The 18,456-nt window shown below is 48.0% G+C and overlaps 5 protein-coding genes across 5 annotated transcripts; all 5 read right to left on the reverse strand.

Annotated features, from left to right (window-relative positions):
• Positions 1 to 95: 95 nt before the first annotated feature.
• TRIVIDRAFT_42568 (uncharacterized protein) lies at positions 96 to 392 on the reverse strand (the record flags this gene model as incomplete). Its single annotated transcript, XM_014095737.1, has 2 exons — positions 96 to 242; positions 306 to 392. 2 exons carry the CDS (start codon positions 390 to 392, stop codon positions 96 to 98), a joined length of 234 nt encoding a protein of 77 aa, XP_013951212.1.
• A 1,457-nt stretch (positions 393 to 1,849) lies between these two features.
• Positions 1,850 to 2,894, reverse strand: TRIVIDRAFT_183342 (uncharacterized protein; the record flags this gene model as incomplete). Its single annotated transcript, XM_014095738.1, has 2 exons — positions 1,850 to 2,451; positions 2,519 to 2,894. The coding sequence occupies 2 exons, from the start codon at positions 2,892 to 2,894 to the stop codon at positions 2,081 to 2,083; spliced, it is 747 nt and encodes a 248-aa protein (XP_013951213.1).
• Positions 2,895 to 3,563: 669 nt separating this feature from the next.
• Positions 3,564 to 13,830, reverse strand: TRIVIDRAFT_161348 (uncharacterized protein; the record flags this gene model as incomplete). The annotated part of the gene is made up of 17 exons (XM_014095739.1): positions 3,564 to 4,118; positions 4,176 to 4,268; positions 4,338 to 4,436; positions 4,498 to 4,570; positions 4,624 to 4,725; positions 4,802 to 4,978; positions 5,076 to 5,190; positions 5,565 to 5,608; positions 6,085 to 8,307; positions 8,369 to 8,852; positions 8,908 to 9,379; positions 9,434 to 10,672; positions 10,725 to 10,973; positions 11,031 to 11,886; positions 12,218 to 12,501; positions 12,558 to 13,210; positions 13,266 to 13,830. The coding sequence occupies 17 exons, from the start codon at positions 13,828 to 13,830 to the stop codon at positions 3,564 to 3,566; spliced, it is 8,283 nt and encodes a 2,760-aa protein (XP_013951214.1).
• A 490-nt stretch (positions 13,831 to 14,320) lies between these two features.
• On the reverse strand, positions 14,321 to 16,264 carry TRIVIDRAFT_42380 (uncharacterized protein; the record flags this gene model as incomplete). The annotated part of the gene is made up of 7 exons (XM_014095740.1): positions 14,321 to 14,662; positions 14,711 to 14,771; positions 14,822 to 15,264; positions 15,320 to 15,601; positions 15,652 to 15,919; positions 15,977 to 16,128; positions 16,184 to 16,264. The coding sequence occupies 7 exons, from the start codon at positions 16,262 to 16,264 to the stop codon at positions 14,321 to 14,323; spliced, it is 1,629 nt and encodes a 542-aa protein (XP_013951215.1).
• A 1,443-nt stretch (positions 16,265 to 17,707) lies between these two features.
• TRIVIDRAFT_214252 (uncharacterized protein) lies at positions 17,708 to 18,412 on the reverse strand (the record flags this gene model as incomplete). Its single annotated transcript, XM_014095741.1, has 1 exon — positions 17,708 to 18,412. The coding sequence occupies one exon, from the start codon at positions 18,300 to 18,302 to the stop codon at positions 18,078 to 18,080; it is 225 nt and encodes a 74-aa protein (XP_013951216.1).
• Between the last annotated feature and the right edge of the window lie 44 nt (positions 18,413 to 18,456).

The raw sequence follows: 18,456 nt of genomic DNA on the forward strand, positions 1-18,456 counted from the left end.
GCGTTATGGATATGTCTTTTTTTTTTTTTTTTATTTGTTCATCCTCTCATTTCAGGATAGGTATATATATAACAATTTATTATGTATTCATACAATCAGTTGGAGCTTCCACGTCCGCCCTGGCCAACATCAGGGCCTTCTTTAATGCCTTGACTCTGTCCGCCGCTCGCATTCATACCCTTAATGCCAGCGCCTTTCTCGTGGATACCCTCCGGCAAGGGGGCAGTCTTGTCCTTTGACTTCTACACCAACTGCTGTTAGCATCGATTCTTGGTCTTGTGCTTCCACTCGGTTATAGAACTCACATCATCAGAAGTGACACCGTGGGCGACATTGTGAGTAGCCTCCTCAAAGGGCCCATTATCGCTTGAACCGTCTCCCTGGCGAGGCATATTGTGCGGATTTCTGTTTTTCAGTTTTCTTTTGCAGAGAGTTTTTTTTTTGGTTGAGCTGAAACAGAGGCGTTTTTGGAGAATAGACTTTGATAACAAATTGGAATGGGATAGAACTCTATTTATTATACTTATGCTTCTGGTTCCTCTGGACTATAGTATTTTGAGTTTCCGTGCTTTGCTCGTTTGTTTGACGTCATGTAAGTCTTTGTCGTAACCATGATGCGATTTTCTGTGGAGATGCATTTCTGCCACTCATCATTGCTGATTCCTCGATTACATCACTTGTCCCCAAACTACACGTAAGTTTTATATAAAAAAAGAGAGTTTCATTTTTTCTTCGCAAAACGTGGGAAAGAAAAAGGGGCATCAGTAAAACTGAATCGCCAAAAAAATTCCGTTGATATCATCGAGGAGCCCCTAAAGTCTTGGCAAAAAAGTGACGTCAGTTCTAGAAGAACGTAAAAAAAAAAAAAAAGGCATATCCATATTAAATCCAGTAATCCATGTGCCCTGTTTGTCTTGGCGATTTGGCCAGCTAGAGATCTCCCGGCCGACAGCGCCATCCCAAAACGGCAATACTTTAAATTCCGTTCAGCTTATTACAAAGCCGGACGAGTATTATTGCAGTATATTGAACGAGGATTTAATGAATCTTTCATTTTGGGGCTGTGAATTTGGAGTGAGATACTTTTTCACCCTAATACAGGGTTGCATTGAGTATATAAAAGATGATTAGTTCATTGGTGCTATAGAAATACCTGCATATTCTCATGTCTCCTGGTGTCTGTATCTGATGTGGTAAGCTTGGCAGCTTGTCATATATCAATTTGTCTTTAGCTAGAATGGACCATACTGTATTTCAACCAACCCAAACACTCAACAACAATAAATGCGTTATCAATATTTACTATTCTAGTTGCGACTCACTATATCATACCAGTAATTGGACATCCATGGCGCCCAACACTGATATAACACAAATAATCATGTCCAACTTCAAAGCAGACAGTATCGACACTACATCACCCAACATGGCCACCCGTATTCTCCAAATATCCAATAACATGTCAAACATGCATATAAACAAAGAGCTCAAAAACGTTCAAGATAGTGAGAAACGAGCTTACATGCATCTCCGAAGATAACTGGGCCTCAGTCCCTCCCTGATGGAGCAACACCAACACCAACTCCATTCGCAATCCAGCTCGTGTGGCTCATTACCTATCCACATATCCACATTGACACTTGAGATATCAATTAACCATTGAGAAAACTCGTCTCGTTGAAGGAGCAGGAACAACAACAGGTATTTGGTGCAGGTGTAGTAACAGCAAGCGACAGAGGCGGAGACAGAGAGGGGCAGAAACTTCGACATACAAATCATTAGAATGACATCGATATAAACCTTTTAAAGAGAATTCTAATATCACGGTTGACGCAATTGACTCGGTATTAGATGAGTGGGCAGATATCTCATATTACGAATAGCCCAAATCTTCGCTTGCTGCATTCACAAATGAAGTCTTATCCTTTCATAGCCCCATCTCTAGTGCTATGCCTGGATACTCATCCCACGAGAAGCTTTCCCAATAGAGCCTTTCCAAAAACATACTACTCAAGAAACTCCGAGACTCAATGCCCCTCGTCTTGCGCCCCCTCTTTCTTCATTCAGCAATACAGCCCAATCAATCCAGCGTCCCAGCCAACGCCACGGCACTAAACCTCAAATCTCCACCCTCTCTCTCCAAAAACTTCAGCGCTCCCAAGCTCAAGCCCTTTTCACTCAACACGTCCTCATTCTTGTCCAAGTCTCCTCTCCGAATGGGACCTTTTCTTCGTCCATCAAGCTCCCACAGGCCGCCATCGTTGCCCTTTACAAAGCAAACATAGTGCAGGTCGACGTCGTCTTGAGCGTCCGGGGCTGGGGTATCTCCCTCGGTGGCAGCCGCCTTGTGTGCATCAGCCAGTGCTGGTGTCTGTTCGAGCAGTTTGGAGCGTTCGGCAGGACGGAGTGGGGTGCTCTTCTTGATGAGATCGTCGAGTGTCGATCCCTCGGCTGTAAGTCGTCAACGTCATTAGCTAATGGACTTGTCCAGGACTCCCAAGATCAACACTGCACATACTGATAAACTCTCTCGCCGGTCCATTCGTCACGGCATGCAACAGACCCATCAGCCCGCACGCATTCCGAATCGTCTGCCTCCACCACAGCACGGGCTCCATGTTCCCAGTGCCGCTATACTCGGCCACCAAGCTGTCCTCTGCCATTCGGTGGCTCTCATACACCGCCGATATGGGAAACACTAGTAGAAGCGCCAGTGCTGGCCGTGGGATGAAGGCAAGTAGCTCGGGCTCGGTAAGGGAATAGACGTCATGCATTTGCAGCGCGGAAGACACGCCGAGCTTGTGGATGAGCGTCGTCAAGAGCTGCGGGTTGGCCTCGAGGGGGATGAAGGCCGGAGCTGTGGCGGCGGGATCGGGATTCGTGTTTGTCGACATAGTGGAGGGTTTGTTTGTGTCTTCTGAGTGTATCTGTGTGCGATATAGTAGGGGAGGCAGAGAGAGTCTATGCGACGCGATGCAAATAAGCAGAATGTCCAAGACCAAAATCCATATGTAAGTGGAGAGATAGGAAATAGCAGCTGCTTCATTTCGCATTGCGGGGTGTGCCTGATGACGTCTGCACGCGCTAAGCTGTGTCTGTAGTAGGCGCTAGAACAGCTGCTAGAACCACTGCTAGAACAAACAGAGTGGCTGTTGGCCGCCGTCGTCGCATCTATTACCAGACATAGACATTCCATCCTTTTCAAGTGATGTTTGTTTTGACGCCAATAACTGCAGTCGGATTGGTGAGGTCCAGGGACATCATCAACATGCTTCAACAGTGACTTTTCATTCATTCTCTAGGTGGCTTCGAGGGCTAAAAGTAAAGCAACATCTGCTACCAAAGACCACCTGCCATCCACGGCTCATTAAACTAACTATCCGTCTTCTCGAGACTCAATGACAATGGCCATGAAAAAGAAGAAATAACCTCCGGGCATGGCCTCTGACATATTACTGCACATTACCCTGTGCCACTTATCAATCGATGCAAGCATTCACCCCTGGTTATATAGCACACTTCTCATATGTGAAACGTCCGTAAACAGGACTCGAAGGCATCCTTTACGCCGTCGAAGCATCAGACTTGCGAGGACGACCTCTTCCTCTGCCCTTGGGAGCCGCCTTGGGCGTGTCCTCTTCTGCCTCAACTTCCTCCGCAGGCTCGGGGGCAGCCTTCTTGGCGGGAGTGCTTGACTTGCGTCCTCTCTTGACAAGAGGCTTGGGCTCGTCCTCCTCAACTTCGTCAGTCTTGGTCACGGCAGCGCGCTTGCGGCCCCTGGGGGCAGAGGCTGGAGCGGCCTTTCCGGCGTCTTCATCCTCATCTGCAATCGCCGCCTTAGCCTTGGGGGCCGATGCCTTTCGTCCGCGCGCAGTCTTGGCAGGAGCAGCCTTCTCCTTCTCTTCGACTTCATCCTCTTCCACAGTCTCCTCTTCAGGTTGTTGAGTCTGGACAACCTTTGCTTTCGTAGCCTTCGTGGCCTTCTTAGTGGCCTTCTTGGCCGGAGCTGGCTCCTCAGCCTCTCCGCCCTCTACCTTTTCGTCCTGCTGATCGATCGATTTTCTCGGTCGTCCTCTCTTGGCAGAAGCAGACCCTTCAGCATCTTCCTCGCCTGCATCCTTGGCGTTAGCCTTGGCCTTGGCTTTGGTCTTGGGTTGTTCCTCATCTGCCTCGACGTTCTTGGACTTCCTAGCTTTCTTAGGCTTAGGCTCATCTGCGACGTCGGCAGCCTTCTTGCGGCCACGCTTGTTGGCCTTGGCTGGAGCAGCCTCATCCTCACCCGCATCCTATTCAAGGTCAGTAACAATACGGGAATATATTGTGGAAACCTGACATACCTCTGCAGCAGCCTTCTCCTTGGCAGCCTTCTCTTTGGCAGCCTTCTCTTTGGCAGAAAGATAAATGCCCTTTTCGCCCAGCTTGTTCTTCTCAGGATCCTACAGTTTGTCAGACTATGAAACCCAATTTGTAACATGCAAAGCCAAAAATGAAACTCACCCCCTTGAAATCTTCGGGATCAATGTGGCCTTGCTTCACGCAGCGCCGAACCTTCTCCTTGATCGCATCGTCACTATTTGGCATGTCAGCAAACTCTGTCGATATGTTCAGGAGGCCTTGACTTACTTTAACTCGTCAAAACCGTCAATGGCATCATAGTCATAGTTGTCAGGATCACCACCACAAGATTCCTGAAGACCGGCAATCTGCGATCCAGATACGCAGCCCCTAAAAGATGATTGTCAGGCTAGAGCTCCATAAGAAGAATGCAAGCTCCGCATTAAGGGAAGATGGAGTAGCTCACCAGTGCTTCCATCGCCAAGAACCGCGATCTTGGATCTCAACCCAAGTGCCGAATCTGATTTCGTTCTTGAGAATCTTGACGCCTTCTTTCTTGCACACGGTGTCTTGACAGCCGGCACGGTTGTTGGGCGAGACCTCTACATAGTAGCATAACGAGTTTAGTTTCACTTTGGTATATCTCAAGTCTGCGACGCCCAAAGGGATGTTTAAAGCGCAAGGGAGAAATAAGGGGAAAGGAGGGGGAAATATTTATGCCCCAAAGGCAACAGCGGGACTTACCAATACGATACTGAGGCATGTTTGCAGCAAGACGAAATAAAAGCTGCGGGTGCTGTGAAGACGGATAGAATAGAGAAGAGGCAATATCTGTTGCGGTGGATGTTTCGTAGGCTTCAGACCAGACAGACTAAAATACGACGATGCAAGTGGGAAAAAGTCGGTGGCCCAGGCTGCAGCTTCTCCCTTTGAGACTCTGCAACAGGCGCACAGAAATGCAGAAAATTAAAGAAGCAGAGGTAGATCAAAGAGTCGAGAAATCCGCACGCAAAAGGCGGATGAATGTGAAAATAAAGTGAAAAAAGAGGATGAGGATTTTCTAAAGTTGAGTGGGAAGGAAAAGCTGGGGGAGGAGCTTGGTTTATCTGAAATTGGGGGTGGCGCGTCGCGTCAGAGAAAAGAGAGAGAAAAAAAAGTGACCTGGCCTAGGCACCTTGACCTCAGCTCACTTCCAGCGCTTCACACCACCAATGAGACAGTGATGCAACGTCGTGGCAGGTGGCAGCAGCGGCAGTAGAATCGGAGGGGGAAACTTCTGCTTATAAATAATTAATTGAAATAAAATAAAATAAAAATAATAATGTAGAGAATATTAAAATACATTAGTATTTAATTCACACGCAGGCCGATTGCGGTTCTGCGACTGATTGGCCGACAGGGGGCGAGCAGAGTGATTGATAGCCTTGGAGGTGATTCGATTGATCCCATCACAGCGCGGTCAGGCATTCGCCCGGTGACATACAGCCATGCGCTGTGAGAGAATGAGCAGAAACATGACACCTTGGGAACCTAGATGAAAGAAATAATAATAATAATAAAGAACACAGGCAGCTGTATCATCTATGCCAATAAATGCTTGTCATTTGCTCTGCTTTCCCCTCTCCCCCCCTTTATCAACGCAACGATATCAAATAGCTTTTCAAAATGTGGCAAAGAAAAACAAAACCCAAATCACCGTAAAATCATACCAGCCATTACGCTACCCATCATCTCTACAGGAATGGGCACCATCCAATGTACATGGACGCCAAGTTCCTTGGGTTGACCGCCTGTTTAATCAGCTCCTCCACTTGTCCCTCTACACTAAGGGGAATGCTCTCATTCGGTAGCAATCCCTTGACCTTCCTCTTGATGCTGTCAACCACGCTTTGCGGCTGTAGCTTGACCCCAAATTCACTCCGTTTTGCGGCTCGTTTATCCTTCTGCAGGTCCAGCGTGGGATCGTAAATAAACGCTTCCAAGATAGTCACAAGCGTCTCCTCCTGCTGTCGGAGAATACTCAACGTCAGCTCAGATGACTTTCGAAACGGCCCTTCATAGCCGTAAATACCCATCGCGGCTACCATGTTGTGCGTGAGCCGGAAAGGCACACGCTCTGGCTTGGCAAAAGTGAGGCCCTTGTCAAACAGACAGTTAAAGTCCACGTGGAAAACTCCTCCGCTTCCCTCCTCCAAGTTGACGTTCTCTCCATGTCGATCGCCCAGTCCGAGGATCGTGCCAACCATAGACATGACCGCGCATGATCGAGTGTATCTCAAGCGCGCGCTAAACCAGGCCGAGGGGTTGGGGAATTGTTGGATAAACCACAAGGGAAGAACGGGAGGGAAGCGCCCCAGCACGTCATCTGTAAAGATGCCAACCTTGCTGTCTGACGTCGACGCCTCTTCCATGAGCTGTTTAAGAGCGTTATAATCTGGGTGAATCTTTTGCGCGGCGTAGAGATTCAGCAAGATATCTCGCATCGTCTTGATTCCCGGCACCCATTCGATGATGCCGCACTCTTCGTTCAGTGGCACCACGGCATAGGTTCGTATATATAGTTGCCTCTTGCTGGATTCCGCATCTCGTTTTAATGACCGGTTGATGATACCATTGAACTCCATCAGCCGCTGGTCTGTACGGAGGTCATCCTTCGGTTTGATGAGCAGCATGTACGACTTCCCGTCACTTCCTCGCGCTGTCAGGCGTCTTGGTTTAGCTAGGGAGCTCAACACCAACACATCGTCCAAGAAGCAATCTATCGACACCACGTCACGCGAAAACGCCTTGTGCTTCTTTACGTGCTCTGAGACGGCCGGTAGAGTGGCTGTGAGCGAACTCTCCACCGGAACAACCAAGGGGCACGGCGTGCATTTTTGATTGAATCGCAAATCCTTGAAAAGGCTGGCATGCACAGTTTTGTTGCCGTGGAAGTCGCCGTTGTGACACGCCAGCAGTAATTGTTCTGCCAGCTTCTCTCCCGCTCTGATTAGATACTTTAGATCGTACGATGCCCCATCCACCTTCTTGGACACACTCTTGAGAGTCTGGAGGACCTGAGAACCGCGAGTCTTCCTTTCAGATGCCTGCCGGGTTGTCATAATACCAATTAAGCTCCACAACGCCTGGCGAGGATGGGCCTCCACAACTTTCACAATGATGTGCGTCAAGCGCTCAAAGACATTGGCGTTGGGGTGCGCGATACGAGCGACAATCTGCGACAGGGCCGTGTAGAAAATATAGGCCGGCAAGCGATGTATATACTTGTCCAAAAACGAATGCAGCAGACCTAATTGTTCGAGTCTCCGCTTGTGAAGCTCGCGAGATAGCGAAACCTTGCCTTCCGGGGCCTTATCAACTTGCGCCCCGAGATCAAGCCAAAGAGTGAGTATTCTTGGCAGAGTTTGGTACAGGTACTTGGTTCCCGAGTTCAAAGACCGCACGTAGTTCTCAATGACAAGCCTAGCGATCTCGCCAGTGACATAGTTGTCACTTTGATCATCCACCCTCAACGGCTGTTCGGATTCCAGTATCTTCTTGTAATGGCGACCAAGGTAATAGTGGCCTTTCTCCCATGTGGAATACGTCTTAGGTGGCTGTTGGTATTTTTCACGAAGGGCGCCTGCGTGTGTCTGGCCCGCTGCATCAAGCCATTTCGCAAGCAAAAGCTGTGCGCGAGCTGTGAGCAGCTTTTGATGGGAGTTCAAATTGCTTGCAGAGCCCATACTGAGCGATGACCCCGACTTTGTCATGAATTTATTCTGCTCAATGGCTCCTTGGAGGAGCTGGATAGCTTTACGGTGGTGAGAATCTCTGAATAGCAGCTTTGCGTTCTCAATGGTAGCTGCATCATCTCCGAGTTGAGACGCATGTAGCACTGCATTGAACGACTGATGTAAGGAATTTGTCTTCCTAGCAAGTCGAGAGCTGGCTAACCACAACCCAGAGATGTCGAGATCGGAGAATGTTGGTCTAAAAACTCATCATATCAGTGACAGTCCCTTAAACGGGGGCTTGAGCGGACAAAGCTTACCGCAAGAGTTGCATAGCTGCTCTTTGTATACCTAGGACGTATTGTCTGTCGTTGAAATATGCCCCAATAACTTCGCATCGGCCTTCGAGGAGCGACATCGTCTTCATACGGTCTTCATCGCTTTCTGGCTTGGCGCCAATGATGATTTCTAAATCCGTAAGAACGTGGCACTTCAACATTATTTCATGTGCCGCTTGGAGTGACGCAGTTGTCGACGATGTCATTGAAAGAGCGATATTCTCTTTCATCATTTTAGCGGTCTCGCTAAAAGTTTGCGTAGGAGCGCTTTTGTACAGGGATTCAAAGAGAACCCCTAAAGACATGTTGAAGTCCTGCAAGACGTTGCCTTGAAATCTATTGATGAATTTTTCCAAGCTTTCCCAGCGACCTGTAACCCAAGCAGCTTCAATTGCAAAGGGCATGATCCTGTTGTCATTGCTGAGTGAGTCTGTCCTCATTCCCTCGATATGGTTGAGCAGAACGTCTATATTTTTTGTTAGTTTCTGCGATTCTCAGGGAGAGATGTATTTGGAACATACCATGCTGGCCCGCTTGTTTTAAGCAGTTGAGTAAATCTATCTGAACCTCTGTGTTATCTGGCTTTTCAGCGAGCTGCATCTCATACCAGGTTTGTGCCGCAGCCCATCGCCCTGCTTTCTTATGACTCAAGATCTGTTGATTGATGTCCAAGACATGTAAATGGGCCGAGATACCCTCAAGTCCATCAGGTTCATCGATATTGGCATATATATCTTGTAGCTGCTGTAACAGCCGCGTCCGATCACCTGGTTCTCTCTTAACCTGATCCATCTTTTGTGCATGTTGCTCTAGATGAAAGAGAGCTCGAGCATACTCGTTACAGTCGATTGCGCGTTGTGATATTAGCTCAGCGGGAACGCTATCCAGCATGGCTTGGATTCTAGCCACACTTTCTTTTGCGGCCCCAGTCAATCGACCTGACCGCTTGGCATGAATCCATCTCATAGCGTAGTCAAGGAACCGGAAAACAAGCTATATAGCCATTAGATTGAAGATTCTTCGTCACTTTGTTATCAACACACTTACATGACAAAACCGCTTCATGTCTTCTTTTTCTTGGTAGGACGCATCCGGAGAGAGTTGGCATTTCAATATCTGCGTAATCTCTCCGAGAATTTGATCTTTCTCTGTCTGGCTACTCCTTGGTCCCAAAAGGACATGCAGCACAAGATACGGAAACAGAAACTCTGCAGTAGATAAATCCTTGACACGGATAATTCGTGTTAGAGGTTCAAAGATCATATCGGCGTGCGGATGCTGCCCTTTTCGTAGGAGATCTACAACGAACGCTCTCAACCAGTTGCCATAAAGTCTTCCTGGATGAAATATCGGATATTCCACGGCTTGAGGATTCATCGGTGCCACCATATATCTCGAGTTTAGAAATGGTGCAACCACTTCCCTCACGTATTCAGGTAGGGTCATCCATTTCCGATGTATTTCACTGCCGCCAGATATTCCAGCGGCATGGTTGGCACAAGCCGACCTAATTTCGCATCTTTCAAGTAGTTCCTGCATAGCATAAGATAGGAATCCCTGAAGCTTCATATCGGTAGTAGATAAAAACGACGGTACCAACACCTCTTGGAGCAAAAATAGGACGAAGTCGGTGGCTTCCTCCATAACTTCAAAATTATCCAAGACCACAATAGACCGCTGCTCCCGTACCGCTTCGGTTCGGTTCGAGTCCAAGCAGCCAATAAGCCCAACACACTCAACGCAGAGCCGAGTAATGTCGATGTGGACTCCATTGTATTTGCAAGCGCAGTCTAGGAGAGCCCGCAGTAATGTGGCAATGACGCTGTCTGGTCGCTGACTGATAGCAGATGTGTAGAGTGCACTTTGGTTATCTCGTAAATATGGTACCAAGTCGATTAACGCTTGGTGGACAACACCGGAATAGTCGTGGCCAATTCTGCCAGAAAATACCCCCAGAGTTTCTTCAAGGGCAAGAGACGGTCGAAAAGCACTGAGCTTAGCTTCAATATCACTCAAAGCTGCAAGGTGAGATAACGATGGGAGCCTCGCAATGTGTTTTTCCACAATATGCTCATATTTTCCCAAGAGATTATCGAGCATATCTCTTATTATGGTCATCGCTGCGGGCTTTAGTTCAGGCCAGTAGCGCTTCACAATGAAAAAAGTAGCCTCAAGCAAGGCCTCAACGTCTTCTTCATCAAAGTACTTGAGCATTGCTGCCCAGCATGAAATAGCTGGTTCGCGCAACGAGTCTTGAGACGCAGCAGATAAAAGACAAGCTGATATCTATACCTGCAATTAGTGAATTTGTGGCAATTTACCTGTTACTCTGACATACCTGCGGACGGGCAATTCTTGCATATGCTTGGCAAATTCGAATCATTTCCTCCAAAGCACGAATGCAGCTCCTTTGCTGCATCACCTGGGGATAAATCGAAATTGAATCATTTATAACATCTGTAAAGCGTGCCATAAGCCCGAGAATATGTGACTGCAGGAATCGTCCCACTAAATCTGTCTTCTTATTTCTTGTCTCCTTGATGGATCCTAATACCATAGATGCCATCATGGCCAAAGCTTTTTGTATCTAAATCTTGTTAATACCAGTCGTAAATGGAACGGCTATATGGATAAGAAAACGGACCTGGCGTTTACGCGAAGCATCGGCGTCCGCTGCAGCCTTTAATAGCTCTATTGCGGTCAGTACAGGCTCAGACTGGACAATGTCGGCAAGGCTGAGAGCGTGAAAATGAGGAGATATCTCATCTAGGCTAGATTTGACAAATTCTTCAATACTGCCCGACTCTTGCAGCATTAAAAGTGACAATACTGAGGCTGTATTGTGACTGTCCATAAGGGGTCGCCAGATTTCCGTCTCCTGACGTGCTTCTGCAATCTTTTGGATCACATCTTTACGTTTATCCAAGACGAGCCATGGGAGTGCATGGGATTGGATCAGAAGCAGGAGCTCGTTAACAGATATTTGTAGTAGTTCTGCTATGGCCCGACTTCGCTGTGGGCGTTGAACTATGTCTTTGGTGGCCATGTAGGCAAGACTTTTCCAAAATGGCTCAAAGAGGCGACGAGGCGTGGAACGCCGAGCCTCAGCAAGACTTAGCAGCTCATTGAAAGCGAACGCCGATTCAATATTATTACTGCTGCCCAAATATTCTAAGAGCTTTATCAGGACCAAGTTCAATTCATCTTCAGTGACGACTCTGCCAAGTTGACCCCAGGCCAAAATTCGAGTTTCGATTAAAAGTGGTGGGTCTGCCTCTGAAGCTGACTTTAGAAGAGCGATAGAATTCTTTCTATTCCTTGAAAGCAACGCTTCATCCATATTATGAGTGGGTTTTGGGGGCATAAAGAGTGCCAATGTTCTTCCTGCTGAGATACGAAGCTCCCTTATAGAACTGTTTAGCGACTGGAGACACCACTGCCCCGGGCCAGAGGTCTCCAAATTCAGAAAGGCTGCATCTTCGCAGTGCAGTATGAGCCTCCTGAGGGCAATCATAGCGGCTATCCGTGGCCGCCTGGATTCTGAGAATGATGGTAGGCGAACTACTTTGGAAAATATCTGTCTGGCTTCACCTTTTGCATTGTGTGACGAAATCTTCGGTGCGCTAGAAGCGCTCTCGTCACAGATAGGACACGTTATGGGGGCCGAAATAGAACCCAACGAACCCTTCATTCGTGTGTTATTATCGACGACGCAGCAAATCCGAGATAAAAGATCCAAAGCGAGAGACTGATTTGACTGGTTGCATTTTTCATAGCCGTTCCTATTCATATATCAGACTAAGCAATGCAACGTCGGTATAGAAAACTTACAGGAAGATCTGCTCAAACAGCACCACATCGTCGTCCGATGGCGGAGTGACTTGAAGGGTCTCAAATATACCATGCGTCAAAATTGTCAGAAAGTCTGTTGATTCTTCGGAGAGCTTTTGCCTTTTGTTCGCGTTCGCCGCTTGGTTAGGGGCATCATAGTTTAGGTGCAGATCTTGAATGCACTTTCGAAGCTCGGCATCCTGAAATTTCGACGGGCGTATGCTATCTTGGAAGGATTCTTGTGAGAGAGAACCAATTGATTGCCTCAGAAAAGTCACACTTCGCTCGAGGTTTATTAGTATCCAAAGCATTCTCTTGATATCAAGTGTGCACCACTTACCCAAATATCTGTATCTTCTCCAATAGTGGAGTATTGTGATGACAGTAAAATGAGTTCCTGAACAAGTTTCGACGCCGCAAAGCGGCCTATCGAGTAAGATTTTAAAGATGCTTGGGCAATGATTATAAGAGCCATGCAGTAGATTGACCTTGCCTGGTCGCCGGCAGGAGTTGGTTGAACCAGCTCCTCAGGGGGGGAAATCATCTCGCTACAGAGTAGAATGAGGAGAGCACACGATTTTTCAATGAGTGAGGCACTTGGGTGGTCACTAGTAATCGAAGATTTGATGATTTCCATAGTCAATTCGGCAAGTGGAAGAGGGGTGCTTTGGGATGGCAGCTCCCATCGCTTTTGGACATGACGCAAGTCCAGATAGGAATCTATAAGCCATGGCCCATTCTCCAACAGAGATACGCTGCTTGAAAAGGCCGAATCAGGCGATGTCAGGGGGTATGCGAGCACTCTCGCCAGGCTTGACGCCAGATGTAATCCCTGTCGTACGGTATAAATCGAGTACGATAGGCGTTTAGTCGTGGGTTGTTGATCTCTGTCCAAAATTTGATCAAGGGCAAAGGATGGGGGGAGTTCTAGATTCGTACGAAGATCTGCATGAGAAGGGACGAGAGATGGGCTTTGGAGATGGTCAAGAAGAGCTACATCAATTCGGTAATATTAGCCCCTGCCTAGAGAAGCAATGGAAGGACATACATGTTAATGATGCACGAAGATACAGTCCCAAAAACGGGGCTACTTTCCACAAACTCCCGGTTCGTGCGACTAGCAGGAGGATATACTGGAGAAATCCTTCAATGGAGCTATCCAGTTCAAGACATTGAGGGTGTCCCAAAAGTCTCAGCAGTTGTGGCAAAAGCCAAACCCACAGAGGCTCTTGGCCACGGAAGAGCAGTCCACGATTTTCATTTTGATGGAGCAATACTGATGGCGTTTCTTTGATTGTAAATCGCAAGAAATTGATGGCCTTCTGAGACTCGGTTCGTACATTCGCTCGATCAAGAAATGGGTCGTCGAGCTTTATGTTTTCGAGAACAACTCGACAGTATACATAGATAAGCATATGGTTGTGCTCAATTCGATCATTTGGTGATTTGAGGAGGTCTGGATTATCCTTCACGCGCTGGATAGTGGCCAAAAGTCCCTTGAGCTCGCTATTCTCATCGGTTCGGGAGACTTTGGTTGACGCCGCAATGCTTTCCACCAGCTGCGCCGCCAGCGTAGACGGCGGTGGACCGCCCTCGCGTGTGTCGGCAGCCATGTCCACGCGCTTGAGAAGCACAATGGCAATTTGGATCTCGGGTCATTGCCTGCTGGCACCGAAAGCGACGTATGCCGCGATTTGGCGTGGATGAACAAATGTTAGATTGTCTCAAGAGACGCGATCACGAAGAGGGGCAGAACGCGATATCACGTGACGCACTTTCGCATGCCTGGACCTCTATAGGCAGCACCTACCCGAGAACTTACAAGTACTAGGAACGAAGAAAAGATCAACTGCATCAACATGACAGCGTCAGAGATTCCGGTTGCTTCGATAATTTTCGTCTGATTCCCAGCTATGGATAGAAGAGCCATTACGACAACCAAAAGAGCAAGGCACACCTTCGAAAAATAGACACCCTTTATGTGCATCGACAGTAATCATCAAAATCAGATTCCTAAAGCCACAAAATTGACCAGATTACTCATATCGAACCTTGATAACGTCGTGTGTTACACCTGTGGTAATGTTAGGTTTAGCCTCATGCTCATTGGAGGTTGGGTAATAGGGCGAGCGAACCTCCAAGTTTCACCGTGTAAGTTATCATTGCGGACCCATAGCTTGCTTCAATTGCCCCGGTCAAGCAATAATATCGGTGCCATCCCATTTTCTTCTTTTTCGCAGATGTCTTTGCTGACTTGGGTATCTTATGCAGATCGAGAAATAGCGTAGCTACCCGTTTGGTAGAGCCGGTGATGTGTATTGGTGCTTCACGATCATCATCGTTGCTGAAGATCTCGATATCTGCCTGTGGTTTATGCCCCATGAAAACGGGTATATCGCACTGATATTCGATCTTAGAAGGCTTGCCTTCAGGGTACGATTGGCCCTGGACTTCGTTATTAAAGAACCATCATCTGTTCTTCTTTCGGCATACCTTGCGGATGAACCAACACATTTCAATAACGACCCATTCTTCTTCTTTGTCGGACCAAAATCTGTTCGCATCGTTAATAAATCCACATACGTGCTGGCCATGTTTTCTCACGCTTCGTTCCGGTCGTGCTTCGCCGGATCGTACTTTGCCAATAGGCAGGTGCCGTATGACCGTCTGGCGACCCGAGATGCAATGCCCACCGGGGCCATCGCGGGCTGGTAATTCCCAAGGCCATAGATAACGGCCCCCTTCACTACTGCTGTGACACCATTTTCCGGCTGAAGAACTCGCACTCCGGGAATGATGGCTTCTCGGACGCGAGCCTTCAAGTATTTACTCTGGCCAAACCCACCAACGAGGACGACAGCAGCAACCTCCTCGTCTGCCATTGATATCTGTTCATTAATCAAGCAAATTATGTCCTTCATAATTGGGTCCCATATCTTGAGTGTCATATCGTCTTGTGGTATTGTGAATCGATTTCGTCTCAGGCCAAGAGATGGGTCGACTTTCAGCGTAAGTGGCTCACCTCTAGGGGAAAAATCCTTCTTAAACTGAGCACAATTAAATTAACGTGTACCCGTCAGAGCCCCTCAAAAGCTTACGTACCGATTCAAAATCTCCCAAAGCAATGACGAGTCGCTCATCTGTCCAATATTTATCCCCGTGTGCCTGTTTCAAATATCGCCGGAACCTCATGTTGAGCATCGAAGACCCACATTTACCTCCAGTGCCCTCTGTGACCTCTCTCATTTGTAGGGGCTGAACTTTGGCAACCTCATAGGTGATGAGATCAACTGTTCCTCCTCCTGCGTCACAAACCACAAATCTTCGACCAGTTTGTAGGACAGAAGGGCTCAGGTATTTGACAGTGTATAACGCTGCCGCTTCCTGCAAACTGTTAGCGTCATCGCTGATCTGCAGTCTTGGTTGACACAAACAGGCTCTGATATAAGTCTAATCTTATTCTCTCCACCAAAGCCAGCTAATGATGCTGCTTTTTCCGTTTCCTGCTTTGCGCTATTTGACCAAATAGCTGGAACAGTAACAACAACATCCATTGGAGTTGATTGCACCACGCTGGGCGACATCTGGCCCTCCAAGACGCTGATAAAGTGGGCGTAGAGGCATGATAGATATACCCTTGTTAGTTCTTGAGCCGATTCTCCGTCTGTCTTTGCATTTGTATCCGGCGGTTCATCTAACCTTCTGTAGGTCATGGGATTAACTCAAAGTCGCCTTTGATTATCACGATTTGCAACTCACAGCTTGAAGAATCGACTTCTCTTTGCCGCTTTCGGGATCTGGAAGCCCCATTGCCAACCTGTTGCTATTTTCCGCAGCTCTGTCGGGACTTTGGGGCTATTTTGGGACGAACCAACTGACGGCCAGTCGGATAAAACATGCTGGACATCCGGCTTGGAGGCTTTAGCGCGGCGTGAAATATTTGCGTGCTGCTGCTTCTAGACTTACTTGAGTCGTCTCTGCCCAAGCGACGCCCGAAAAAGTGGTACCAAAGTCAATAGACACGACAATTCTTCTCTCTTCGCTCATGCTCAGGCTTTTTAGCTCGGAAAAAAAGCCTGCCACAGGAAATCCTTGGACCAAAATGTAGGTGACACCAGAAAACTTCCCTGTAAGTGGTGGGAAGGCTCGCGGTTACCCAGGCTTGGATAGTCAGATGCGCTATACACGGTGGCTTAGTAGAGAGGCATCGTCTCTAGGCATGCTATGAACTGGGGCTGCCGTTCAGTTCCCGATGGTGCCAATGGGATGCTTCCAGTAACCTTGCTGGGGCTCCGCCAGATATTAGGATAAAAATATGCCAAGCTTAGGACTCTTATGCTGACTGGTTGAGCTTCCAAAACAGTTATACAGACAATCATTGGTCTGGTGTCTCAATGCTGGCCTTGGGGCATAAACGCGCGCTTTTGCAGACAAGGCACCCCGGACCTGCATGCACAGAGCCGATCCCTTAACCCCATCAACGGGTATGTGGTGGAGCCCAACGGATGCCTGCTTCGGGCATGAAGATGCCATCCAGCCGGTAAGGGGGAAGATCCACCAGGATGACATGGTCAGGCTACGCACCGACAGTTCATCGTCTGGCAACCCAAGCCAACTGAGACTGTATGGAGTCATTTACGCCTCTGCCGAGTCGCCAATTCAATGCACAGGGATCAAGGTATTGGCCAAAAGGAAACTATTACGCACCATAAGCAAAAATAACAGGCGTGATCAATCAATGGCTTTCCCGTCACTTACTCCATAAACTTCTAGAAAACCATACTACCCCATTAGTTCCATTCCCTCACTTCATACCATCTGAATCATACCACACTCGAGATATTTACAGTTCCAAAGAAAGGGCAAAAAAAAGAGAATAATGGCACCCGCCCACGCAGAGACACCACACAAGCAAGACGACAAGAGCAAGCTGGAAGATGAAATTCGACTGCGCCAGTTCACCGAAGAAGTTTTAGATTCACGACAGGAAGAGCTTGAAGTACAGGAAAAGGAGAACACGGCGCTATCAAAGCAGGTCGAATCTCTACAGCAGGAGCTGAAAGAAGCGCAAGCCCAGCTCGCGCAAGCTCGAAGTCAGTCTAGTAAAAAGGACAAGGCTGTCGAAGAACCCAAGGGCCAGCCCATTCGCCCTTCTTCGCTGAGAAAAGACATTACGGAGGACGAAGCTCGGGAAGCATATGGAAATCTATGCGAAAACATCCAGCGCTGGGTTGAGCATCGCATTCGGCCTGTCCTGGACGATCTTGCTAGTGGTCACTTCCGCTGCCAGCCAAGCCCGGCTCAGTCAACAAGATTTGTATCGCTGATGAGAGAGCCGGCAACAAGCTGCCTTAATGTCTGGCATTCCGACGAATATCATTTAAGAGCACTTATAATGCAATACCTATGGCTCGTGTTCTTTTCCAAGTCTTTCTATTGCCCTTTGGATGATGGTGACGGCGAGACTACTGCTGCGTGGATTGATGAATTAGAGGGCGCGATGTCTAAGCTTCCCCGAGGTACGTTCTATTCTATGTAGCATTTCTATGGGGTATGGTAGCTAATAAAAACCGAAACTAGACATTTTGCACTGCAGAGAATGGAGATCTGAGACGCTCACAGCATTGACCAGCCAGAATTCATTCAAATCCAGGAGAGCTGCATACCTCAACCTTATCACCGAAGACCTTGCCTCTCTTCTATCGGTTGTAGTGCCATATCTAACCGCTGCAGAACTGCAAAGCTCTCTTCGGATAAATATCGTTGACCCAGCAGTGGATCTTGCCCACCGGCTTCAACTTTCACCAAATATTTTCACTTTCAGGTGGCCTGCACGAACCGCAAGAACAAAATTGGACACCTATGAGTGTCTCAACCTTGCTAGTGACGGTGTGCTTATTCCTTCGGGCGGGGCTGGCAAACCGTCCGAGGCTCTAAAGAATGCCTCGTATCTATTCGACGTTGCCCCTGGCCTCTTTGTAGAGGCGGTTAGCGGGGCAAAGAAGTCAGCAGCAAAGATTGTCTGCAGACCCACGGTATTGGTATATGGAGGAGAAAAAGATGGCGATATTCCACAAAAGGCCATGACCTTGACAAGACTCTTATGGGATTATTCGAATGGATCGAAAGCACGATCTCACGGTCCATCGCGAAATGGATCACCCAAAAGTAAGACCCTGATCTTGAGGCGGCATCGCTCAAAGCTCTGATTTATGACCCTAGGGTCTTCCAGAATGCGC

Source organism: Trichoderma virens (assembly GCF_000170995.1).
Source record: "Trichoderma virens Gv29-8 chromosome Unknown TRIVIscaffold_89, whole genome shotgun sequence".
In the NCBI taxonomy this organism is placed as follows: Eukaryota; Fungi; Ascomycota; class Sordariomycetes; order Hypocreales; family Hypocreaceae; genus Trichoderma; species Trichoderma virens.